At 42.5% G+C, this 27,768-nt stretch overlaps 1 protein-coding gene across 3 annotated transcripts in view; it reads right to left on the reverse strand.

The window, feature by feature from the left end:
* Nfkbiz (NFKB inhibitor zeta) overlaps positions 1-27,417 on the reverse strand; it is a 40,984-nt gene extending 13,567 nt beyond the window's left edge. For 2 of the 3 annotated variants that reach the window (XM_085832046.1, XM_085832047.1), the window contains exons 1-11: positions 26,962-27,417; positions 24,783-24,922; positions 24,183-24,213; positions 23,945-24,048; positions 22,910-23,730; positions 22,050-22,155; positions 21,536-21,682; positions 21,285-21,348; positions 20,857-21,026; positions 19,480-19,590; positions 19,189-19,356 (exon numbers count right to left, since the gene is read on the reverse strand). In XM_085832046.1, the coding sequence (XP_085688172.1) occupies positions 19,189-19,356; positions 19,480-19,590; positions 20,857-21,026; positions 21,285-21,348; positions 21,536-21,682; positions 22,050-22,155; positions 22,910-23,730; positions 23,945-24,048; positions 24,183-24,213; positions 24,783-24,922; positions 26,962-27,247 (2,148 nt within the window). In that variant the 5' untranslated portion in view covers positions 27,248-27,417. Of the gene's footprint in view, positions 1-16,609; positions 18,022-19,188; positions 19,357-19,479; positions 19,591-20,856; positions 21,027-21,284; positions 21,349-21,535; positions 21,683-22,049; positions 22,156-22,909; positions 23,731-23,944; positions 24,049-24,182; positions 24,214-24,782; positions 24,923-26,961 lie in introns of those variants that run through there. The other variant, XM_021185147.3, reaches the window with a different exon arrangement.
* Positions 27,418-27,768: the final 351 nt, after the last annotated feature.

Genomic DNA, 27,768 nt, shown 5'->3' on the forward strand with positions numbered 1-27,768 from the left:
TACTGTAGTTTCTTATACCTCAAAAAAAATTGTCTGCCATGAGTGTGATGGCTCACACTTTTAATCCCACCATTCAGGAGACAGAGGCAAATGGATCTCTATGAGTTCAAGGCCAGCTTGATCTACAAAATGAGTTCCAGGACAGCCCAAGACACAGAGAAACCCTGCCTCTAAAAAGCAGAAAAACAAACAAGAAAAAGAATGTGTACCATGACATCACCAACCAATACGAAGGCAAACTAATCCTGAAGCACTTTAGAGTTTGCCTTTTTCCTCTCTGCGTCTCCAGCTCAATTTGATTAATATAAAGAATGAGTTTCTGGGCAAGAGAGACAGCTCAGGGCCTCAGAATGTATACTGCCTAGTACCAATTGAGGCAGCTCACAACTGACTATAATTCCAACTCCAGGGAATCCAGTGCCCACTTCTGGCCACCATGAGCTCCTGGGCCCATGTGCACCTACCTACACACACATGCACACACACACACACACACACACACACACACACACACGCATGTATGCTTAAATAGAAAATAAGATGAAGTGTCTTTTTCAAAGCATGGGTTCCCATTGTAAAAACTGCTATTGAGATGAGAGGATTTCATAGACTATATTACGATTATTAATACCATTATTTATATCTGGCCTGCAATAACATAAGAGAAAAATATTTACCAACCTCTACAGGACATTGTAAAATTTAAATAAATTTGAGGTTAGAGCTACAGCCCAATAGACGAAAACAAAGCGCTCATGTTCTTCCTTTAAAATTGTGTACAGTCAGCTGCGGAAAACTGCCCCTCGTTCTTTAAATAGCACTTTCGATCATAAAATTCATCTCACAACCACAACAAGGAACTAGCAGAAGGGTCTGGGTTGTCTTTTTTTTTTTCCATCCATCTTTATCCCACTGTTTGCTGACTAAGATTCTAAAATAGCATTCAGGAAAATCTCTAAGTGGGAAGAGTGCAGACGCAAGCAGGTTATAGACTCACAATTATTCAAATTACATTTTATGTTGGTAACTCAAATGTTCTCTCTTTTCATGTTAAATAATAGCTTTCCTCCTCCTTTTTTTTTTTTATGATCAGCAGTTTAGCTACCCTGACAACTTCCCTTTTGACTTTCCTAATACAAAAGCTCATAAATTCGAGAACCTCCATAAAACACTACTCTAACGCACAGCGCTAAAATTCACGGTGTTTTTGAATGTGGGATTCAGGAACAACTGGTCAAGGCCAGAGTCTTCTCTGGAATGGAGATAAACGTAAGATAAATTGTAAGATACATGCAGTAGACGGTTAGTTAAATACAGAATGAGCTGTGCCATGATGGTGTTGTTTGCTTTGACACTTCCTTCGACATCAGCTTCTTCACTCCTCAAAGTGAGATAGGCTACCACACAAAGCTGTTGGGAGGAGCAAAGAGTGTCAGGCCTCAGAATCAAAGTACAAAGGCTTTCCCTGGGTGCTACTCTTGGCATTATGGTGGCAAGTTGCTGACTCTGGATACCCTTCCCAATCAAATGGGCAAGGAGTGGGAGGCTAGAAATGAGGGAGAAATTGGGAAGCCTTCCCAATTTGTGGAAAGGACTTGAGGGAGCAGGGAGCAGGTAAGGAAGGGTCAAAGGTAGGCTGACCAACATGGCAGAGGAGGCAATGAGTTAGAGCAGCACAAAATTACGAGAATGAGATGGGAGAAGAAAACCGTACTCCGTGTGAACCGGTTGGCACAAAACACAACAATTTGTAGTAACACGTTTTAAGAGTGTTTGCCACAGATACAAACATTGCTGGAGCCTGTTCTTCTTAGGGCAATATCAAAGATTTGTGTGCCTGTGTGTGTGCTTTTGGCAGGGTGCAAACAGTACACTTACATTAAAGAGAATCATCTTGGCTTGTTGTTCTCTAACAATTTTGACCTATGCTTCCAAATTGCATTTCTCTGTCTCTCTGTCTCTGTCTCTCTGTGTGTGTTCATTCCAGTTTTAGGTCTAGTCACAACAATCCTACTTTAGAAGAATGCAATCGGTAAGGGAGAATAATTTTTAAAATCATAAAACGTTATTTGGCCCTAGAAATGTGTATAATTGTGTATCTGTTTTATACCAAGCATTTTGCACTTAAATTACTGTTCAGTCTCCAGGTGGTGGTGGCACATGCCTTTAATCCCAGCACTTGGGAGGCAGAGGCAAGCAGTTATCTGTAGTTTTAAGGCCACAGTTCCAGGACAGCCAGAGCTACACATAGAAACCCTGTTTCAAATAAAATTTTTTAAAAAAGTATTTTCAGCCTATGTAAGTTATAGGTGGTAACATCATAGAGATGAAAACACCAGACCTTGACAGAGGGAATGACATGACCAATGTCACACAAACATACAGGGATCTCTCTGGCTTAGGGCTGAAGAAAGTTTCTCCCTCCAGAGAAAATGCACCGGACTTTATGTCCTGCCCATAGGGGACCTTGTCCAAAAGTTGGAATTATACTTTCTGAGTTTGGGAACAGCTGGTTCAGGAGCAGTCCACTCCACAGTGGCACAGGCAGATCAGCCAGCCTTGCCAGTCAACCTTCATGACATCAAGGGAGAATAGCATTGGCTGATATTGTCCTGCCGTCAGAAAGCCACTCTACTGTTTGACTTACAGGTATGATAGTGATTCTATGGAACCCATCCCAGTGCCTCCATGGTCCCTTCCCTCCTCTAGTGCATGTTCTATCTGTTAGCACCATTTTCTAGTTCTCTAACTCTGAAGGCAAGTCTATCTAATTCTCTTCAATGTGTCAGTCAGCTTTCCTTTGATGTGACAAAGTGCCTCAGAACATTAAATTACAAGAAGAAAGACTCATTTGAGCCACAGTGCCCTCCATGCTCACTTGATCTTTTTGATTCTGGGATGCTGGCAAGGATGAACATCAAAGCCAGAAGTTTGCTCAGAAGAGAGGAGAAGAGAGACTGGGAAAGACAGACTCCTCTATACAATCCTCAAGAATGCACCCACAGAGACCCACCTCCTCCAACTAGGTGCTACTTCCTAAAGGCTGAAGCACCTCCCAGAAAAGTCACAATTATTTGGTCAAGCCTTCAAGAACATTTAAACCTTCGGGGGACATTTAGATCCAGATCCCAACATCAAGAAAGTATAACTTCTAGAACCAGGACAATATAGATAGAGAACTGACCTTTACCGTCTCATGGAAGCTGTTCTTCAAGAAAACACCACAACCAGGGCCTGTCCTGAGGAACAAGTAGCATTCATACCTCAGAGACCTGTGGAGGTGCTTGATCAAAGCAACATTTGAGAAATGGCTTAACGCTCTCTCTGAAAATGTCTTGTAGTCTCACAAATGTCACATAACTTACTATTCTATTCTATTCTATTCTATTCTATTCTATTCTATTCTATTCTATTCTATGCAGAATTCCCCACTGCCTTCCCATTAACCACCTCTAATTCCAGAGCTTAACTGCAGAAAACTGTTACAGTGAAACAAAGCCTACCTCCTGGAGACCTGAGGCAACTTTTCAAGTCATAGCTGAACACAGGTTAAGAGATGGCATATGTCTTCCATCCTTCAGCAGCTGGGCATCCCACGTCCCTGCTCCCTATTCCCACTTGTACCACCATGTCAAATATGCCCACATCCTGCTCCTCACGGCTATAGACCCGGAGGGTCTAGTAATGCAAACTTGGATGATTCTGGAATGCTGTCAAAGAGAAACATCAGGACCTTTATATCCTGCTGACCTAAGTATCCCACTGACCAAGACTTCAGCCCTTCACTTTCAGCTCGGCGTGGTGGTCCACATCTGCTATGCCTCAACTGAGGAGGTAGAAACAGAGAGATGGCAAGTTTGAGGCTGGGCTATGTTGTAAACCTAAAAAGAAAAAAAAAATCTCTACTTTGAACTTCTGGGTGTTTTCCACAAAATCATTTTAAATTCCAGGCACTAAAGGGGGATGAAGTTTGAGGGAGAAAGTCCCAGCATGCTTAGTTAATTTTTGCTTTGTTTTATATAATGGAATGACGTGCTCGGCTATGATACTGTGAAGAAACTCAACACTATTCCTTTCACTAAAATAAAATAAAATAATAAAACTGAAATACTAAATCTCCACTTGCACAGCAAATACCTTAATATCTTCAACCCAAACCAAGACCCAAGAGGCGAGAGTTCAGAGAGTAAACAACGCTCTGAACGCCACACAGCAGACACACGTGTGAGCTGCAGCGGAGAGGAAGTTCAAAGCCAGCAACACAACACCAGTGGGAAATTCATGTTCACTTTCGACATCCCTTGCTTTTCCCTTTTTCATTTCCATAGTTGCAAGCTGAGTTTCTTTACGAAAGCAAACAGCTATGGGTCAGCCCAGTTGAAATAATGCCAAGTGGCAAAGCCACACATAGCTGCATACTGTCTGCCAGAGGGCCAGAGAAGATGTCAAAACAGAAACAGCTCAGGTCATAAACTTGCTGTGCAAGTGTAAGGACCTCTGAGTTCACTCCTCCAGAACCCATGTCAAAGGCCAAGAGCAGTGACAAGTGTTTGCCCTCTCTGTGTTGGGGACATGGAGACATGAAGATCACTGGGGCTTACTGGTCAGCTCAGGTGGCCAATTCAGAAAGATCCAGAATCAGTGAGAGATCCTGTCTCCAAAAAAAAAAAAAAAAAAGCAGAGAGTGACTGAAGAAGACACCTAATATCAAATTCTGGCCTCCACATATCAGAATACACCCCGGCATAGGTACCCATGCCTGTGCACACACACAGGATCATTGGTATCGACACAGGAATCTAGGACATTAAAAACTAAATACATTGTAAGCACATTTATAAAATGCATTGACGTGCTCGGTGGGCAGGAGGATAACAAACTCTATTCATTGGTGCATTAGTGGTCCTCCTCAAACGTTTGTTGAGCACAGAGCATGGTGGCCTAAACTAAAGCCAAGCAATTCCAATACTAGTTGACATCCAACAGAGACAAAGGAAATCTCACAGACCCCACCCCTACATGAAGAGCTATGAGCAATTAACAACTGCTGAGGAGGGAGAATTAATCTTCCCCAGTGATGAACCCCTGGATTGGTTACCCAATATCAAGTGCTCAGCCCTATGCATGCAGACAACACTGAATGGATTCAACAAGTTATATGTATATATATATATATATATTCATGTGTGTGTGTGTGTATGTGTGTGTTTGTGTAATAACAATGGCTCAAGAATAAAAGGCCATGAATTTGGGAAGAAGTTGGGAGATGACAGAGATGGGAGGGAAAGTAGAAGGAAAGGGAGGGGGAAATGTTTATCATTACATTTTAATCAATTTGTAAGAATGGTGTTGAGTGCCTATACAAGGCAGATGCTGTTCTAGACACTGGCATTCAAAGAAACAAGAGACAGACTTAGCTCAAAGAGTACTTCTTTTTTTTTTTTTTTTTTTGAGACATATTTATTTAATGTATATGAGTACACTGTAGCCACCATGTGGTTGCTGGGATTTGAACTTAGGACCTTTGGAAGAGCAGTCAATGCCCTTAACCACTGAGCCATCTCTCCAGCCCCTCAAAGAGTACTTCTACTGGTTGAAATATAAGTGTGTGAGCACGAGATGCTATTAGAAATGACAGGGTTTTTTGACAGATAGGTAGCCATTTAACTGTGGAGACAAAATAAAGAATTGTCATGTTGTATAAAATATTTTAAAAATACCGGCATGGGGTTCCTTCCATTTTTATTTGACCATTTTTATTCCCAGATGAAGGACTCACACACACAGCCTCTATATTTAAGTATGCCTTAGGTAGCACAATAGCTGGACAACTAACTGCCTATCCTCTGTGTTGTTAGAATCTACTTTTCCATCAATAACACCAAATTACCACCTATTATTTACTATGTTCCATCTTGGCTGCTCTTAACCCAATTGGGCTGCTGTGGGGCACGTTATCTTGACCTAGTGGCCATGGCGACTCTTCTTGATTCTCTATCCCATGGTCCTTCTCTCTCTTCTCCCTCTCCTCATAGTCCCAAGCCCATGAAAAGTAAACCCCACCTGTGTCTCTCCTCCCCAGGTATTGGCTGCTAGCATCTTTATTTACCAACCAGTTACCAGTGGGCGGGGTCCCAAAGGCTACTCACAGACTCCAAATCTTGGAGGCCAGCACTTAGCATTACAATCAACACTAAAAGACAAAACCTCAACAGTCAGGTGCTCTTTAGAAAGCAAGCAAGCACTGTCACATGTGTTATCTTTGATGATAAATAGGTGTTTCTTGGCAGATAATGTGAGGAAAGGCCTTCAGGACAGCTGAACAAACACAGGACACCTTTAGAAATGTCAACTAGTTTGGGAACACTGGAACATCATACAATGAAGTAAACAAGACTCAGTAAGGATAATTCAGAAATAAGCAAGGACCTTGTGAAGAAGTGGGACTGTTGTGCCGAGTGCTAAGATTCAGTAGTGTTCCCATGACGTATTTTTGGGGGGTCTTAAGGTCTTACATGTTACCCTGGAGGTGAAATGCAAAGACTCCACGAGGAAAACATCAGAAACCTGGAAGCCAATATGGAGGCCATTACAATGGCCTCCACAAGTCTCTGTAGCATGAGTTCAGGCAAAGAGAGGAAAAGAGGAGAACACAGCATCTAGAGTTCATGGAAGAGGAGAAATAACAGACCTCCAACGGTACCCAGGTGATCTCACATCCCTCTTCTTCCTGGTGGTCAAGTCATTGGCTCAAATGACTCCATGTGAATGGTAAAATGGCAATGAATCTAAATGTTTAAATCATTTAATAAAGTGGGCATGCAAGCCAGCATTAAGACAAATACAGAACAGAGAAACCAAAATGGAAATTGAGAGAAAAGCCCAGACTAAACGACCAGCTCTCAGTGATTGCTATTAAGTAAAGGCTGGGTATGTAGAGTTTAACCAGAAACAGTTAACAAGAGAGAATGTTTGGTGGGAAGATAGAACCTATTCTGTATCATGACTGTGGTAGTGGCTATCTAATTTATAAATGTCTGTTAAAATAATGTTTACTGTATGTGCTATTTTTTTAAGTAGGAAAAAAAAAAGGAAATCATCGGTGTTGCACTGAGTTTATAGGAAGTTGAGAAGGGTGAGAACCTGCCAGTCATCCTCTTAGCAAAGACTTACTAAGTACTCCATCCCAGAAAGGGTGTCTGGCTGCTGGGCTGGATGGAGCTTGTGGTCTATAAGGAAAGGAATCTAGTGAGTAAATAGTTATATTAGTCTGATGATAAGTGTGATTGAAAAAAATAAAGAGTGGCCTATTATAAAAGCATGTAACAAGTTTCCCTGTAGTGCTGGTATTGAAGCAAGGCTCTGAAGCATATGTTAACCAATTGAAGGTCATGGCTAAAATAAAATTACATCTGAAAATACCCCAAAGGTAGGAGCTTCCACATGCCCACAGGCTCTCACATACCACAAAGGTCTACCTTCCATTCATAAATTCACATGGGTTGTATTTCTAAAACCTTTTAAGTGTGTACAACACTTTTTGAATAGACACTGGCAAAAGCTTTCCACAGGTTTCCTTATCTGCCACCTACCAGATATGCCACTATAAGAAAATTATTTCATCTATTTGTACTTTGACTTCATATTTAAATAGATTAGCAATTACTAGTAAATGTTTGAGTATTGACTAGTAGTTAATTCTCAATTAACTGGGGATAAATTAGATGATATTATGAAGAATATATTATTATAGTTAATAGAAATAAAATTTAAAAATAGCACCTAAAACATGGAGTATTCAAAAACAGTAAGTTATTCTTATAAGTGCTATATTAGACCCTTTCTTTTAGTTTCTTAGAGAAGCTGGCTACATAGTTTTAAGAACTACAAAGAAACTACATTCTACCATACTCACTTCCTATGAATAGAGCCAGTGTTATAGGACACTGGATGAACTCATGATGTTAAAACTTCTTTTTCAGTTTAAATAAAAGTTTGGAATACATCCTTGTTAAATCCATTCCTGTTTATGAGATCTGGTATCTGATTATGAAATCTAATATGCATAGGATTGAAGCCAGGCTTTTCTCACGCTAAGCTCATATCAACCATATCTCAAGGTCCTGTGATGTAATCTCTAAAAGTATATATTTCAAACTTGTACTTCCAAATATGATAAAGCAACTAGTATTAGACTAGCTCTCCAACTCTAAACACTACCATTAGAGACACAACATGAGGCTTTTAAGCATTGGACAAGGGAAATTCAACACTGAGAAAGCAAAAATTCACTTAGTAAGCACAAAGGTTGCCCTGGATCTAGAGCACAATGCTAGGTACAATTTTCCAAATATGCCACAGGAAGATGAAGTTCAAACTTCAAGTGTCACAGTCCTACTGAACTGAGGAAACAGGTCAGCGGAAGTCAGTGATGAGAACTGAAGCAGTCAATGTCTGCAGTATACAACACTGAGAAGGAAGGATGGTATGTAAAAGTGGGAAGAAGAGAATGCCCCAAAAGCGGTATGGAAGCTTCCTTACAAATTCTTGGCTTGGGTCTAAGATAAGCATGCCCATGGCAAGACATCCCAAGGCCTGTCATAACTACAAAGAACAAAAAGAAAGAACAAGAACATCATACAATGCTGCTGGACGCGGGTGGCCAAATCGTGTGTTCAATTTCTTAATACACTAAGCCCCAAACTGAGATACCAGAAAAGAAGTGAACCCTAATCTAGAGTAAGGTCCACTCTAGATGTCAACAAAGAAAACGAAATTTGGGGATAGAGTTGTTGCAAAACAGATGGGACTTGTAAAGCATTGAGCTTTCCAAAGAAAACTTCAGGAAGCAAGAGAACAAGCATATAGAACTTCCAGGAAGACAGCCAGTAACTGCGCTACAGAGTAGAGAAAGGTAATGCTTAGATTACTAAATTCTAGAGCCTAGCGTCTACACAATACATAAACTATTAACGTCTACACAGTTAAACACTTGCTGGGCCTGAAACAACAACAAAAATCAAGCAGATGTGCTCCCCAGGAAAAGGGGAACACAAAGATAGTTATTCCTGAGATTCTAGTTTAGCTACTATAAACATCACTGAAGGAAGAGCATGTGTTGGGAGAACTAAGGGAAGTTGAAACCCCATGAGTGAAAAGAGGAAATCCCAGCAGAGAAATTTAAACTCTATTTTGAAAACTGTGAAGTGTCTGAGGCTGAAAAGTTCAATGACAGTAATAACAAATAAGTCATGGTAAACCAAAGATGGCAGTAGGGATCACAGACATACTAGGACAATTCGAAATTCTATAATTATTTAAAACATCCAGAAGAGAAAGAGAGAATGGGTCAAAGTACCTTCCTAAGAAATGATGGAGAGGCAAGCCACAGACTGAAAGATATTTTTGAAATAAATCGTCAATGGAAATATCCAGAATATATGTATATTTTAAACACTTAAAACTAAGTAGCAACAGTAATCATTATACAGTTTTAAGACAAAGTCTCACTCTATAAGTCAGGCTGGCCTCAAACTCAGTATCTAGGCAGCCTAGGCTAACCTCTAACTTGTGATTGTCCCCCAACAGACTTTGAATACTAAGATTAGAGGCAAGTGTCACCTCCATCTAGCTGATGCCTAGCATGCATGAAGCCTTGGATTCAAGCCCCATAAACACTCAAAGTAGGCATAGTACTGCAGGCCAATAGTCCCCATACTCAGGCCATAAAGGATGATCAGAGGTTCCATGTCATCCTTGGCTACATAATAAGTTTGAAGCCAGCCTGAGGTAAAAACAAAAACACCAAAAAAAAAAAAAAAAAAAAAAAACCAACTTGTCTTATTTTAACATATATATACAATTGGTCAATAAACAAATAATTATCAATTACCTTAGCCATTAGGGAAAAATGAAAAATAAAATAATACAGTAATACTAGAAATCCCTTTAGATGAGCTAAGACTGACAGGCCTAGCAGTGCTAACTCTTCAAGAGGATGGACAAAGTTAAATCTCTTAGATGGTACAAGGAAGTAACAAGTGATAAAGAGGTTTGCAAAACAAAACAGCTCAGCAGTTTCTGATAAAATTAAACATCCACAAGTATAAACTCCCCACCTGGGTGTTTACCAAAATGAAATGAGAACATACACCCACACAAAGGCTATCTGTAGCAACTCTATTCATGAAAGCCAAAACTGAAAATTGAAAGAAACCCCAAAGGCCACTATGGTGGTTTATGGACCATAAACCCATAGAGAGTGGTACTATTCGGTGATGTGGCCTTGCTGGAGTGATTGTGGCCTTGTTGGAGAAAATATGTCACTGGGGGTGGCCTTGTGGCTCATTCTCTCTTCCTGCTGCCTGTGAATCCAAATATAGAACTCTCAGCTACCTCTCCAGTACCATGACTTCCTGCGTGCCACCATGCTTCCTGCCATGATGATAACGGACTAAAGTTCTGACCTGTAAGCCAGCCCCTATTAAATGTTGTCCTTTATAAGAGTTGCTGTGGCCATGGCATCTCCTTGCAGCAATAGAACCCTAAGACAGCCACCAAAAGATGACTAACAGACTGCTATTTACACAACTAGTCAACAATAGAAATATACCTCAATAAATGCATCAATGCTGATGACACTCAACAACACGAGGATGAGTGAGAGATGCTGAACAGAAAGAGTAAATATACTGTGTGCTGTCATTTCCATTAAGGGCTAGTAGAGGCAAAGCTAAATTGTAGTAACAGATCAATAGTCACCTTTATCAGTGTGTGGAGGGGCTGATGGCAAAGGTAGGGTGGGGTGACTTTCTGGGGAGATGGAAATGTTTTCCATCTTGACTTGAGTGTTGATTACATGGGTGCACACATTATTGAACTGTACGCTGAAGATGCATCCATTTTACTGCATATGAATTATACCTCACAAAGTTGATTTTGTATAATCATAAGACCATTTTATGATAAGGATATACATATATGTATATATATGCAAAAACAATATATACACATAATCATTTCTAAATAACAATTATAGATGACATGGTCATGAATTTGAGAGGGAGACATGGAATTGAATATCAAAGGATAGAGCAAGAGATTAAATTATGTAACTACAGTCCTTATGTTTGAATTCCCCTCCAAATTTTTTATTTAAAAAAAGTTGATTTTTAAAGGACATTCATCCCTTTAAACTGGAAGCCTTATCTTCATGGTGAGTCTATGATGAATCATTCAGAAGTAAATTCTATTAGAAATATGTTCTTTATGAATTACACCCAGGTACTCCACATGAATGTCTAGCCATTTGCCTTGCATATTCATACCTGGGGAGATGCGCATTGGTTCTGATTTTAGGTGGCAAGAAGGCTGTAACTGCAGTTCTCAACTTTCTAAGAACTCTGAGTAACCATCTTTTTTAAGACCAGTTTCTGAGGTGTGTATCTGTATTTATTTCATAAGCAGGTCACACCATCTGACATCACAGCTGCTGGCGAGGTTAATGTCTGCTCTCTACCTGCCCCTTCCTGATAACGCTCGTGAATGGTCAGAGTAGGACCAGTCGGCTGACAGTACTGGTAGTCACATATGCTGTCCTATTACCTTCCTCTGCTCAAAGAAGTGCTTACACACTTGGTGTTAGAAACAATGGCAATACCGAGACCTCCCTTTCTTTTGATTTCTGCCTGCCATGGGGAACTGATGGATAACAGTAGGAATCATAAACAAAGCCTGTACGATGAGTCCACTTATTGGGAAATCTCTCTTGCTGATTCAGAGTCTTAGGATAACAGGAGTGCACAAACTTGTACTACAAGCTCGAACACTGTATTACCTGTTTGTGGTGTCTGTTTTTCTTTTGAGTGCCATTCTTCCAAATTTAGCAGCTTAAAAAGCCGATTGTGTTTAACCTGAAGTTGAGCAGGCCAGAATTCTGGATGGGCTTGGCTTCATTATCTGCCTGGAATGTTAATGTGAAACTCAACCAGTGTTACCTGGGCTGTGGAGGAGGATTGGCTTTTGAGATTATTCAGTTATTGAAAGAGTTTGTTCCCTTGTGTGTAAAAGATTTGAGAGCCTAGTTGCTCTCTGGATTTAAAGGAACTACTGTGTTCCATGGCACATGCCGTTTCCTTTATCCTCCAAGCCACTAATTGAGGGTTGAATCCTTCTCAGACTTAAAATCACTCTGGCATCCTCTTTCTACTACAGCCAGAGGAAACTCTTGTTTGTATGGATAAACTGAAAAGCAATCAAGGAAAATGTCAACCATGTATACACTACAAACACACACACACACACCACATTTACTCATACTCATCTCACATACAAAAAAGACAAACAAAAAAATTATTGTAGCAATCTAGAAAACATGCAAAAGCCTTGGCATGCAGTAATGACAAGCAAAAAATAGAAACAAAAATTAATTCAACAGATAATGTGCCTTTTGTAGTAGATTCTATAGAACTTTGGTTAAAAGAAAAATAAAACTACCTATTGATACCTCTTGGGAAATAGAAGATGCCATAAAAGATAAACTTGTCAACTGTTTAAACCCCTTGTATTTAACATGCTACATTTTATTCTCTGTGGGGCTAGAATATATAGGAAAAGAAATAGTATGCATACTTAAATTTCTCTGTATAGATCTTTACTATATCACATGAAAAAACCAACAGTTACCCATAAAATTTAAAGAGACTGAAAAGCAATCTGTCTTAATAAACAGCTTTATTGGATCTATAAAAAAAAAAAAATCAGTTAGTGGGTCCCTGAAGAGGTCTGTTTCCCTTTAAACCAAGATATATATAGTATAGTATATTGCATTTTATTTGAAGTTGTTGCTAAGTCAAGTTCAGATGTTTATCTTTTTTTTTTTAAATTCCAGATAGAAAGATTAAAAAAAAAAAAAATAACCCAGTTGTGAAAGTCTGTTCTCCATGAACATGGTCTTCAGTAATGAATGAGTGCCAAAAGAGAAAAAGTCATGGGCACTGGTGGAGACCAGCCCTGAGGTTCCACACTGATGCAAGCTCTTGGCACTCAAGCTCTATAGGAGAGGCATTGGCAGCAAATGGAAGGCAGGCCAAGAGGACTGACAGATAATGAGCTGATTAAAAACAAAGCTGTCAAACTTGAGCCTTGAATCTGTTAAGCTAAGGAATCTAGTATTATTTCCCAATTGGCATGCATCTCTCCTGTCAAACCCACTTATGGCTAATCTGTTGTTCTAACAGGAAACACATGCTTGATCCATCTAAACCGCTCCCAAAGCTGATGAAGACTTGATTTGCAGAACAATAGCCAGAAGGCTGTCACTCAAGGAGAGCAGCCTGTATCAACTAGAGTGTGAGCCATGTGGACTCAGGACCAGCTGCCTAATGCTTCACATTCCAACATCTGCAACCTCCTTCGAGCTCCCACCTTGCTGTTATCTTTACAAAGTCAAATGCTTCGAGTAGAGAACTAGTGTTTAATCTTATGACCATATTGCTTCCCCCATGAGCAACTTTAGATACTGTGATCCAACATGAAAAACAGCAGATTTATTCATACGTGAAACAGAAAACAAATATAACTAATGATAACTTATTTCTTGTAAAATTAAAAATTAAACCTCTTTTTTTACAACCACTGGGCTATTCTCATGCTCCAACTCTATTGGCATATATATATATATATATATATATATATATATATATATATACACACATACATATATATATGAGAGGAATCTACAACCTTCCTGGAAATACTTCCCTTGTACAGTGTGACCTTTAAGAAGAACCCTGAAACTGGATTTGTGCATGGTGAATGAAGAGAAATAGATCTGGATCAGAGCATGAGCTCTATGTCAAAGATAAAATACACTTTAAGGTATACACTGTGTCAAGCAGGGACGGGGAATGTATTGAAAAGCCACACAAGGTTCAATTAAAAACCATGAGATATCTATCAACTGTGTGTCTGATACTGGTCTAAATAAGCTCAAACTTTATACACTGACCTCAGAACTTTGAAGTTGATTTCTCCCCGAGGCCACTTTCAATATAAAGAAGCTGCAAATAATTATACTCTATTCAAGAATAGAGTAACTGATGCTATCAGAAACTTTGATGTTATGTATAAGTTGATATGGGGGGGGGGGGGCGAGGGGACTGGAGAGATGGTTAAGAGCACTAACTGCTCTTCCAGAAGACCTGGGTTCAATTCCCAGCACCCACATGGCAGCTTACGACTGTCCTTAACTCCAGTTTCAGGGAATCTTACATCTTCTCACAGACACACATGCAGGTTAAACAACAGTGCTCAGACACACATACAAACAAAATATCAATGCACATAAAATAAAAATGAGTACATAATTTAAAAAGAAGTCGATATTTTCTAAAAGCTAGAAGAGTTTTAGAAATTTTTCCACTCCTGACATTAAATGCTACTAATTTGGCTAACAAAGCTGGAAACATTGGTGTGTGACTTGTGGGGACTCTGTAGTCTATACCCAAACTAATATTGTTTGCAAAGAGGGACATACACAGGATAATTTTTAAGAGCCCAACAAGGCCCCTTATCCCTACCTATGACTGATGTAAAATTACATTGCTAAATACATTAGACTTTAATTCATTAATAGTGAACCCTTGTTCACAGTACTTCCTCCCCCAATAACCAGTGGTTCTAACCATAACTAGCATGAACTTGTTCACTCATTTAACTAATGTTTCATGAATCTCCTACTATTTGGCCACACGCTAAGCAACGAGTATGGGATGCGGTCTTGGCCTCTGTGGGGCTGCCTTCCATACCATTGCAGCGGAGTCCACCACTGTACTTCCTCCCTGCTAAGCGCCTAGGAAGGCTGAGGATCTTTCTCAGTGTGATAAGACTATTACCAGTCCCATGTAGAACACAAGTACAAGCACTTGACTATCTTAGATTCTAACCAAACCGCACAGAGATCACCACCCAGGTCTCACTGTTTTCTATTTCTTCCACTTTCCTCCTCCCTTTCTGAGCATCTGGATCAACTCTTCCATATCTAGCCCAAATCCCCTATCCTTGAATCCTCCCAGATGTACAGTCCTTTTTAGAATCTCTCACAACGGTGCTTCAACTAGTCTACCCAATAAAGTACATGGCATGCCTCTATTTTGCTTGGTTGGTTGTGAATTTTCAAGATAGGGTCGACCAGGCTGGCCTCAAATAGAGACCCAACTACCTTTGCTTCCTGGGTGCTGAGATTAAAGATGTGCACTATTACACCCAGCTGCATACCACACCTCTTACATCTTCGCCTTATATTATCCCCTATGCATGTGCAACACACACACACACACACCCCTTTGTTAAACACTAGATTTAACTAGATTGTGAAAGAACGGATTGCTGAGAACACTAATTATGGAGCCCTCATAAGTTCATTAAGGAGAACCCACTGTGTAGGCATGTTCAGTAGTGTGTTCTGTTCCTACTCTGATGGCTATCCAAGCAGGTACATTTACAATCGATGCGCAAGACATTATCTAAAAGAAAAACTGTGAAACAGAGCCTTGGCCTATGAGCCATGTTCTTCTAGGGCTACTAAGCCTGATACTGTATGCATCATTGCACATATGCTGACTAAAAACTTTCACTCTGGGAAGGGACAACCACCATATAAGTTCCCCCTGGAGATCCAACAAGTGTATTAATCAGGTTTATATAGACTGAGTAGGGGGGTTACCAACAGGAGCATTGATGAACCCAAATTAGTCACACCAAAAAAATGTATGCCCCGTATGGATTGTCCATGCCTCACAGGTAGACCCTCTTCCCCAGAGTCTTCCACAGCCTAATAGACTAGCCCCTTCCCAAGACCCTGAAATTAGAGCAGAAATACAACTAATTAGGAGGAATGGTTGGATATTCAGGTGAGAGTCCACTGACATTCCTACTGCCTCCTTCTGAGGGAAGGTTAATAGTCAATAGCTCAGCTGTGACAATCTTTTATCACAATTGTCCATAGCTGAACTCAAGAAGATGGTGGCAATGTGGATAGTCATTCCTGTACATACAGCATACACTCATGTACATTTTCCAAGAATTCAAGGCTTTCGTTGGGTACTCTCAAGAACCAGGATACAGGTACAGCAATTGTAATAGTGGGGAAAGAGAAAACACTACTTGGTACTGTTCAGAGATTGGCATCCCTCCCTCTCAGGATGACTCGGATAATGCCTACACTGTTTGCTGTGTCCACTGACCTGCCCGTCTTTCCTATTATATAAACTTCTGAGTTTAACAGTTTAACTGTTCCGAAAACAGTTGTGTTTTCGGAACGTAAACTTCTCATGAATATAGCAAGCCATTTTTGGATGTTAAAAACGGCATATAATTTCAGGAAATGTTCTCAAAAACAAACACACACACACACACACAAATCCAAAAGTAAGAAACTTAAAGGTTTTGTTTGTAATACTCTGTCTTTGTTGTGAATACCTTTTCTAGGCTGGAACTAGAGTTCAGCAGCTAAAGAGTTTGCCTGGCACACACAAGGCCCTAGAGTCCATTTTTAGTAGTGGGAAAAAAAATAGTATTCTTCAAACTACACACAAATAAGGCACTAGAAAACACATAAGACAACATGAGTTTATTAATGTTCATTTAAAACTATGCATGAGTTTTATCAGTGCATGGAGTGGGCTCATTCCACCTTAGAGATGCCAAATATCTGTATTTAGCTTCCATTCATAAAACACGCTGAGTTAAAAAACATGATCAATCCAATCCAATCCAAAGGGCATCTTTTAAAAAAGAACATGAGTACCTAGCTACAAAAGGTAAGTTAGTCTATTAAAAGGCATTTTTTTAATGGGTCATATTTGTCACAAAGAATCAGTGTATAAATCAAAGCAAAACATATTCTTGTCGGGCATTATCAAATTTAAGCAAAATAATGTTAAAAGAACTAACATTACACTAAAAAGTAAAGCATCTTTATGAATAAGCATAAACATCACAGCACATTATTACTATCTGACAACAGAAAACGAGAAAGTATGCTTCAATGTTGAATTTTGAATTTCTCTTAAGGAGAAACAGAAACTTCAACAACTTAGGTAAATCACATAAATCTAAGAGGTGATTCATAAAACAGTCTCTTCAAGAATATGCAAATGCCTACAAACATGTCTGTTTCCAATGCAAGAGAAACCCACTTGCAACCACAGCAACGTTGGGACCCACTTCCCCATTTGCTTTATCTGTGAAAAACTCTAGCTGGACGATTACACAGTAAAAGTTGCTTTGTGGGTACACAATCTTGAAAGTAGTTAACAATTCACTAGCTCTTTTCTACTTGATTGATTTACACATTTCAAATGTCCGTGGTTCAAATCAAATATGTACAAGATTTTAAAAGGTAAAACTAAGAATTATATACAGCTTCAAAGATCACATCCTATCGAGAGGCCTCCCTCACCTAGAGTGAGAGCATTATTAACCGCCAGGTCTGCATCTGACCAAAGAAGCATCGACGACGGCAAAGTGCACGTCAACTTCACATCCAAATTTCTGTCCCCTTTCAAATGCTTTCATTTTTCACCTCATGTTTCAAGCCCACCTAATCTGGACCTGGCAATCTCTACATGAGCAATGCTTTATGCCACAAATCAAGTCTTTTCCCATGAGTCTTTTTTTTCCTACCCGAAAGCTACTGGTTATTGAAGGCAATTTTACCATTCAAGATCAAATTCAGATATATAGATCCCAGATACCTGGGTATGAAATACGCAAATCTGCCAAGAAAATTAGATATCTGTCTTCTTTTCTTTTAATATAATCCACTATATAATAGTGAACTAAATGGGTTTGTTTCATAGAAACAACTTACATTTGCCAATACAGGGCAAATGGTCTATGTACAGATACATCAGGACTGCCTAACTGACAGTGAGTGTCGCTGAACCAGGCTCCACACCAGTGGACCTAGTATGGTGGTGCTCGCTGCTGAATGGACTTCCCCTTCAGGATACGTCGGATCTGGAAGAGAAATGAATCGTGGAACTTACTTCCAATGCTCCAAGCGGTATCTGTCTCCCAGATTTTCACTCCTCTCATTAACCCTCTACAGTACCCCTAACTTAGGAGCACAGCCAAGTCAAACTCGTGGTAGAGCAGCGGCCAGGATATCCAAATGTCCAAGCAACTGTGTGTAGCTCTACTGGTCTCAGGAAAGCCCCCACACTCATTTAGAGGCTGACTTTTTGTATTCCAATCAGACAAATTGTGGTATCTGCCTTTCAGCCCACGAGAGATTAGAAGCAATTAGAGGAAGAGATTTTGGTGGCTGCTGCTGAGAGCTGCTTTCTGAAAGGAAACCTGTCCAACGGCCACCGCCTACCGAGGAAGGAAAAGAGAAGCCCCTCTCTGTGACAGCACACACAATACAGAAGGAAGAACGGCAGCACTGTAAGAACCTTTAGGGATGAGGACAAGCCTCATACCCCAGCCTCAGGGCTGGGTGTGTGACAGCATACCACGAGGAAGCAGCCACTACTGAGCTTGAGACTGCCATTTCCTAGTTAATCACGCTTCCTGTCCTCTCTAAATACAGGTTTAATTCTCGAAGTTAAACCTGCCTAAAAAGGTTTTGCAACTTTTAAATGATATGCGGGGAAAACTGCCACAAACTTCCTAAGAGTTCCGTGGGCAAGTTACTAGGCCATTTTGGTTCTGATGACAGCTTGGAATCAAAGAAAACGCCAACCTGTGTAAATTAACTTATGATTAATAGCGTATATAATTGTCTATCCAATACTGCCGAACACGATGATTCCCTCTGGAAAAAAAGATGTTTGCCAAAAATAATTTCTTAAAAGATTAAGTTCTTACAGAGAAGAGCTTACTCACGTGTAACTATTCAACCCCCAATGATGAAATATAACCACACTTAATAAGAACAGGATAATTTTTTAAATATTGTAGGTTCTTTTCCATCTCTTATGGAGGATCAGTTAGGAGACAGACTTATAAAAACTGATATTCACTAGGCATTTATTTACTTGTGCCTGAACTACTTCAAATATTCTACACTGACAAGTATACCGGCAGAGCATCAGCTGGCCTTTGCCCTGAACGACTTCCTCCCTCTTTATATTTCAGTTGCAAGGGCCTAAAGCAACTTCCACTCCCTCCAGTGGCCCTCACCTGTTCTCCCACGGGGCCATCGGGGACCAAATGCACGGGCTGTTCATTCTCCAAGTTCCGAGTACTGGGGTCGGCTCCCTTCCTCATCAACAGACGGACTGCGTCCAACTGTGTCACCCGATACTGCAGGCTGGCAGCAACATGGAGGGCGGTGTTTCCATTGTACGCCTGAAAGCAAAGCGACAGAACCGCGCATGCGTCAGGCAGAGGGCCATTCCAGGAAAGGAGCTCAAAGGCGTGGAGGTGGGAAGGTCACGCCGACGCTGGCAGCACTGAGGTTCTGAAAATTACCTTGGCATTCACGAAAGACAGGCAACTGGGCAACTCCAAAAAGAGGCGAATGAGTTCCAGATTTGCTTCTTCCGCCGCCAAATGCAGGGCTGTGCGGCCACTCTTACGATCCTTGGGAAGGCAAGAAAGGCGAAGACTGAAACTCCAGATGCCACGCCTCAGAGCAGCGGTCCCCAGCCTTCCTAACGCGGTGACCCTTTCATACAGTCTCACCGTGGGCTGACCCTTAACCAAAAGTTACTTTCCTTGCTACTTCATAACTGCAATTTTGCTAATGTTATGAATTATAACGCAAATATCTGTTATGCAGGATATCTGATACGGAACCCCTGAGAAAGGGTGGTTTGACGCCCCCCTCACCCCCAAAGGGGTTGTGACCTACAGGTTGAGAACAGCCGCTTTAGACAATATGCTTTGGCCCTCCTCTCTCAAAAGTCTAAAGCAGCTTTAGAGATAACTTCAGACGCTTCCTTCTTCAGTCTCCCCAAAGCCCAGGGTACATGGGCTCTCCTATTCCTCTTGTATTCCCAACTAATTTTCCTACTTGATTCTTGTCACATTCCACTCATACACAGAGCAGCCCTTAACAATGTAGAAATATAAAGTGTTACTTTCTTATTTATATCAAAGTCCACTGATGGTGTATTATGTCGCCAGACTTGGCAGCCACCATGTAGTGCTATAGTGGGAGAGGACAGCAGCAGGCTCTATGGGGACCCACGTGGGCATCTGAATCCCCAAAGTATTTAACACGGTGTTTCAGGACACAGCAGATACTTGATAAATAATCCCCAGATTTAGAAAGAATATTTTCCAGTTTAACAGAGGGCCAGAGAAATGGCTCAGGGGGTAAGGTGCATGCTACCAATTCTAAACAGCTGAGCTAAGTGCCAGGACTCAGAGTGGAAGGGAAGAACCAACTTCCACGGGTGATCCTCTGACTTCCACAGGGACACACAAGCGCACAGAAAACACGTAAAAATCTCATTATAAAAATATTTTTTAAAAAAAAATCAAAATTTAAAAATTCCAGATCGCACAAAGAACTGAAATCATTCCAAAAAAGCACTGTCATGAAAACGGAAATCAAAGTACCATCGATTTCCAGCTTCATTAAAAACAAAGATTAACTCGTTTCATAGTTAAATGATCCGTTTGTTTGGATAACCCCACAGATTAAAAAGAAATCAAGAAAGCGGATGAAAAGATCTTTTCAAAGGTTAGCTTCTGAACTACACATATAAAGCCCCTCTCTCCACCAACTTAAAACTTGGGGTGGGGAGGGTGGGGGGAGGGGGGAGGAGTTAATCTGCGCTTGCAAGCCAGGTCTCCGCCACGCCCACTTTCCTCCGCCACGCCCTTCCACTGTGAAGTTACCTTTGCCTCCACTGCGGCTCCCATCTGAATCAGACACTTAATGGTGTCCACCAGGCTCTTATTCCTTAGTAAGAGGTCCTGCACTTCGGGTGAATGAGACTGCCGATTCCTCTGCAGTTCGTGCACCACAGCATTGTGAGCCACGACCGCGCAATGGAGGGGAGTCAGGCCTAGGAAAAAAGGGTACAAAGCAAGTCAGGCATCCCGCCAAGTCTTCTGGTCCCTGTAACTATCCTTAGGATGCTTCCTCGGTTCACTTATATTGGGCTCCATAAAACCTAGTAAGATAATCCGCATATACTGAGGCGGTTTTACCTGTAGAACAACTTGCTTTATTTTCTTTCTGTCTTAGGACACTGAATGCTCTTAGATTTCATGCACCCCACTTTCCATGCAGTGCTTTAGCCAATAAAGTATCAGCCTCTTACCATCATAGTTCGTTGCCTCAAGATCCACAAACTGATTGCTCCTCACAGCTCCCTTCTGGATGGCCTGCAAGGTTTTAAAATACACGCCTGTTATCCAAAGGTGGGGTAGACAAATAGGCATCTACTATTGGGCTAAGGGATAAATCAACTCAAAGCATTATTGTTTTAACAAGCAGTCTACGGGAAACGGCTCATATCCAAGCCCCACATCTTTTGATAACGGAAGCCTGCTTTCTGGCCTCTTTTCTTACCTGGAGCACCTGGGAGTGGCCCTTCTCCGCACAGACATGCAGAGGTGTCCTTCCCCAGCAATCCGTGGTGTTCACCTGGGCACCAAGGTTCACCAGATCTTGCACAATGAGGTGCTGATTGGCAGCTACCGCCACTTGAAAGGCACTCTGTGGACATATTGAGAGAAGATGGTTTTTTTTAAAACCTGTAACCTATCATAACAAGGAATATGAAACTAAACTGTGGCTGAGAGGAATGTCCACAGAAAGAAAATAAACCCTGTTAATAAGCAACCAAACACAGCAAGAAGAGGAAACTAAAATAAGCTTAGGGTGCGGCTTAATTATACACAATCTTTGGCCAAACAACTACAAAGTAAGCATTAATAACTTCAAGGTTAATGGTGGCAAAAAGTCAATATCTCCAAGTTAATATTAACGGAAGTCTCTTGATTTGAGGCTCTTAAACAGTCTGCACTGTAGACTGGCTACCACTCACTCCAGCACTCTATCTTAGCCAAGGCAGCACCCTCACCTGTCCATTGTGCTCCTTAATGTCCAGCATGTGAAGAGCATTCATCTTTCTTGCAAGGACATAGGAGAGCGCTCGCCTCCCTTGGGCAACAGCAATATGGAGAAACCTGGTGAAGAGGCAAGAGAAAGATGAATTGTTTCTGACTTCACTAGGTTGATCAGAGAAAAATTTCCTTCACCCTATTTATGAAACATTGATACACTCAAAATGAAACAACACAGAGGAGAAATTTGGCATTTCTGACATGGTGGTAGTCTACCTGAACTGAAACGGAATAAGGATAAGAATGCTAAACACCAGGCTGAGCATTTAAAAACCTTTTTTTTTTTTTTTCGAGACAGGGTTTCTCTGTGTAGCCCTGACTGTCCTGGAACTCACTCTGTAGACCAGGCTGGTCTCGAACTCAGAAATCCACCCGCCTCTGCCTCCCAAGTGCTGGAATTAAAGGCTTGTGCCACCACTGCCCAGCCCTATTGTTTTTTTTTTTTAATACTGATAAAAATTCTATGCCTGAAAACATTATTGTTTATGTGCCAAGAACTAGAAGCAGGGAGAGTTTAAGTAACTTACCCAAAGCTCTACAGACATTAATTAGTACTGGATAGGATCTAGCCTACTGGTTCACTCCTTATCGATGGCTAGTCATGATCTAACTGTTTCTCCTCTAAAAATATAATCTACATTAGTCTTCAAAGCAGGTTATTCACGGAAAGTACATATTTTTAATTTAAAACAAAAAGTAATTTCTTTTGAGGGGGAAAAAGATAAAAGGAACAGCCTTCCTTGAAATATGAATTATCACCATCAAGCCAACTAATAAGGTTCAAGCGTGAAAGGACATGAAATAAAAAGATACTCACGTGTCACCATCTCCATCCCTAGCGAGGAACTGGTCCTGGGGAATATTTGCCAATTTGCTTTCTTCCTGCTCTACCTGCCACTGAAAAAATGACTTCCCTAGCTGGGTGGTGTTCATCTGGCTTCCCATGATGTTCTGGAGTGACAGGGACGTGCCCAAAGAGTGGGAGCCCGCATCATGCACCCCAACGACGGCCTCACAGGCATTGCTTGGCATCAGGCTGAAGGTCTGCAGCTGAGTCTCAGTTTGGGGTGGAAAGCTGATGGGAGCCGGAACGGGAACAGCAAGAGACTCAGGTTCCCCTTGGCCAGTCAGTAAAGACACAAAACTTTGGCCCGTGCAGAACTGTGGCTCTTGAGCATCAAAGAGGTTGGAATCATACTTGGGAGACTGGGACATTCTGGAATAAGGACTGAACTGCAGAGGTGGGTGGTGGGGATAATTCTGTTGATGTTGATGTTGCTGCTGTGGTGGCAGCGGCGGCTGCTGCTGCAGCTGCTGCATGTTCTGTGTTTGTGGCGAATACTGGTACATTGACGCCTGGTCCATCATCTGTGGTGAGCCACTGACTTGGAACGGTTGGTATTTCTGAGGTGGAGAGAAGGCCTGGCCTCCATGGAAATCCTGGCACTGGTCTCTTGGGGAGTTCTGGGGAACCGTGGGGCTCATCCAGCTAACCTGAACAGTGTTTAGTGAAACTGGGTTGCACTCATTCTTGATGTTTATAATATTCTGAAGCAGGGCAGCACTGCTATCCAGCTTGGATTCGCTGTGGCGAACATCTTCCATGCTCTCCCCAGGTGTAGGTGTTTGCGGTGATGTCTGGAAAGGGAGAGGAAAAAGCAGCTCTCATAAGCACTTCCTTTAAAACAACTCCAAAAGCTAGGGGTTAGGCTCAGTGCTAGGTTCATGACTCCGGCTTCTATCCCAGGGAGCAAAAATGTTTTTGGTTTTTTGTTTTTTGTTTTTTTCAATAGCAACAATATCCCAGAATGAGTTCCACAGAGTGTTCAGAGGAAAACAGGGAGACGCTTACCACGAAGTGAGAAGGCAACAGAGATGGCCTCTTGCAAACCGGTCCATCGGACAGAGAATCGGGTCCCTTTCTTTTCCCCACTGCAGACACTGCACTCTTCAGGTCTGTTCCCAAAGAAAGAAGGTGCGATCTGTCATCATTCCAACCTGACAAATTCCATTTATATCCCCCACGGAATCGTTTCACTCGAAAAGGACCCGGTAAGATTATAAAAAAAAAAAATAGATGGAGCTCTTACCTGTCAGCTGCTCAATGTTCACACTCTGTGTCTGCAAGGGAAAGGTTCCAGCTTAGTACATACAATATAGTTTCTCGCTCGGTTGAAGATCTGTCTCTCCTACCCTCTACAGAACCCCATAAGCCTCTGGGGAAATAAATCCTGACAGAACGCTATCTCCATTCTCATTCTCATATTTTCTCTGTCTCTCTGTCTCTGTCTCTGTCTCTCTCTCTGTCTCTCTCTCTCTCTCTCTCCTCCCAGCACCCCCCCCCCTCTCTGTTTTCACTTTAGTCTATTCAATCCTGGTCAGGATAAAATAAGTAAGACCATCTGATTCATTCCTCTCTAATCAAAATGTTCTCTGTGTACTGAACCCTCAGAATCCCATTGTCCTCAAACGGCTTTCTTTTGTTGGCTCATTAAATTTCTCGGACACACCTGGCACTGAGCCAAGGGCAGGGAGTCCCGCGTACTCAGACAGATATCTACCTCCTGTTCTAGGAACTTGGTCACCTATGAAAGACCACAAGGGACTTAACTGGACTTAGGTTAGAAAACCACAATAACCTTCACAGACTAGTCTCCCACCCACTCAAAACAAAGAACAGACGCCGCCACCTTAAACTCATCCACGGGTTGGCCGGAAGCCTTCTGTTTGTTACTTCGGATGTGTAGCAGGAGCTCCTTCACTGAGTTCTTCACCCGAACACCTTGAAAGGGGCCTCTCTGCTGCCTGCCAACCCCCATGTGGGGCTCAACTGTTCAGAAGGAAAGGACAAATCTCAATGACATCTCTTCAGACATGAATCCCGACAGCTCCCCCCCAACCCCCCCAGATGCAGCCTGGTGGATAAAGCCCTCAAGCAGCAGATTGCAAAGCCTTTCCCATGCTCAAAGCCTTGCCAACATCCTTGGTCAATGGGTTCCTATTATCTATATCGAGTACTTCTCAAGTGGGTCTGTGTTGACTGATCCTCCAACCTGGCACCCTAAGGAATTAAAGCTCTATCAAATGTGGCAGAGGATCCTTGGGCCCAACAAAGAAAGCCTCTCTGTCTCTCACTACTATTTACTCATGAAATAGGAACAGAGCTTTTGCCAAGATCGGAGACTTATATATAACTAGTCTTGACTTTGAGAAATCCTTGGAGCAGAATGAGGCATTTGTAGTTTTTAAAACAAGGTCTTTTATGTTCATATAGAAATTACAAAGTACCTTTATGCCATTCACCTAACTTCCTCTAAAGATCTCAAGGCACCAAGGCGAACTTTAAGTCAGCAATAGGGACTTAAGATTTCTTAGTATTCCCTTAATTAATTTCTGTTAAATTCACTTAGCACATTTCCACACACACACAGGATTTCCCCCTCACTTACGTACATGGGCGTTCTAAGTAAAACGGAAACAGGCCTATTCACCTTAGAACTTCAGAAGGCAGTTTAGAATTTACTGAGTGCCACAACTATGTAACAAGCTCTTGTCCATGAATTGAACATATTTGGAAGATGAAGAGGAAAACAAACAGAGAACAACGCATAATTTGGCTATTTGTGCCACACATGTGACATAGAGACAGTGATGAGGGCAAATAAAATGATTAAATAGCCTTTCGATTCAAGTTCAGTAATTTCCACAAACACCCCAATGGCCAGAATCTAGCAGCACTCCTCTGGAGTGACAAGGGTTAAAACTTCCATGCCCACGTCATAGGGAGAAGAAAACGTAGTTTCAGGAATCTCCCATGCCTTGTGTGGTAAACCAAGAACTAGAAACAATCGATAGGTTCAGCCAGATGTCCATGGGCTTACGGGCCTACGGACTTCAGAAAGGGCTGTCAAAGCACGCACACCTCGCTTTTCAGGTAGCTGTGGGCAACACTGTGGCTTAAGACACAGTGTTTTAAATCAAAAATAACTTTTTAAAAATAAAAGACAACCAAAGCTTGTGAGTAGCCAGCGTTAGGGAACAGCAAGGGGTCATTCTTTAAAATAATTGCGATGAGAAGCTCCAACAACTGAGAAAATTTAGGCGGTGTTTAAATCTACCCACAACTGCATCCTGTTTCCTGCATCCCCCCCAAATTATGCAACTCGGTTCGTGAAGAAAGGAAACCATACAACCCACAGCTAAAGAAAGGGCTTCGCTAGATGTAACTTTTCCATTCTCAAGCACACAGAGAAAATCAGAATTCTGAGCAAGCCTCTGAAACGCCAACATCGTAAACTAAGCGCAGAACACTAAATCACTTTTCCCGAACCAGGCTATCCTCTACGTCCCAAACAGTGGGTTTTCTTTGATTCATCCCTACAAATAGATTAGGAATATGGGTGGCTTAAAATCCAGTTCCCAACGCTTTATCCTCTGCCACTGCTTCTCACTGAAAAAGTTACAAGAAGGAAACTACATCGCTCGCCATCAGATCCAAAAACCTCATAATAGTGTAGTAATTTCTCAGAGGTTCTTGAGTTCGGAGGTCGGGGATGAAGTGAAAAGGGAAAGGGTTGTGAGATGGAAGAAAAGAGAATCCGAGGCTCTCAAGTTCTTTTCCAGGAAGCCAGCGCGCGAGCCCTCAGGGTCCCTTGGGCGCTGGACTCCGCAGAGGTCTAAGCAAGGACAACGTGCCAGAATCAGGACAAGGCATCTAGTCACTCATGACTATTCTCGTCTGTCCCGCCGCTAAGGAAGTCACAGGGGCCGCTTAGCGTCTCGACTATGGGGGGGTGGAGGGAAGTCCCTCCCCATCCTCCCAAAGTGTGAACCTCGAATAGAGGGGCAAGGAATCTCGCGGGTGGGTACCTTGAGGGCGCTCAGCGCGGGCGCCACCTCTGGGACGGGACTCCACGGCCCCGCAGGAGGACACGGAGGAAGTGGAGGAGAAATCGGAGGAGTCGGAGCCGGGCGAGCCGGGCGCGGAGGGCACGGCGGACAGGTAGCCGGTGTCGCCGGCGCCGGGGGCGGAAGGAGGCGAGGCGCCGTAGAAGTAAGCCAGGTTGAGCGGGCTGGTCATGAGGCCGCAGTCGCCGGCCGCGTCCAGCAGCCCCTCTCCGCCGCGGCTGTCGTCCAGCAGCTTGTCCACGATCATGCTCCCAGGCTTAGGCGCTCCGGGTCCCCAGACACCTGCGCCACCGGATGGCTACGCGGTTGGCTAGGGCAGAGCGACTAGTACGTGCGCGCCCGGAGGGGACCGGGCTATTTAATGAACTGACCTCTTCCTCCTCCTCCGCGCTCCGCCCGGTGAGGCGGCGCCTGGGCTGCCTCCCGCCCCGCCTCCGGATGTGTCTAGTTTCCAGTAAAATGCCCGGGATGAGGCAATGTGCCCTCCGCCCTCGCCCCGCCCCGCCCGGGCCGACCGGTTGTTTTCCGGCGGCTCACCTGGAAACCCCGGCTAGCACCCGCGCCCCGAACCCCCGTCGGGGCCAGCTCCAAGCCTCCCCGGTTGGCCTGCGCTGGACGCACCGCATCCCCAGGGGCCCGGGGTCCGTGGCAACCGCTGTCTGCGCAGGGGCTGCGATGCCCGGGGGCGAGCGGGAGCCCCGGGCTGCTGCAAGAACAGGTCCGCCCAATTCGGGGAGTGGGAAGCCAGAGCGGTGCGTGCAGAGTTCA

This window comes from Mus caroli, unplaced genomic scaffold, assembly GCF_978045245.1.
Source record: "Mus caroli unplaced genomic scaffold, Mus_caroli_1 scaffold_17, whole genome shotgun sequence".
NCBI classification, from domain to species: Eukaryota; Metazoa; Chordata; class Mammalia; order Rodentia; family Muridae; genus Mus; species Mus caroli.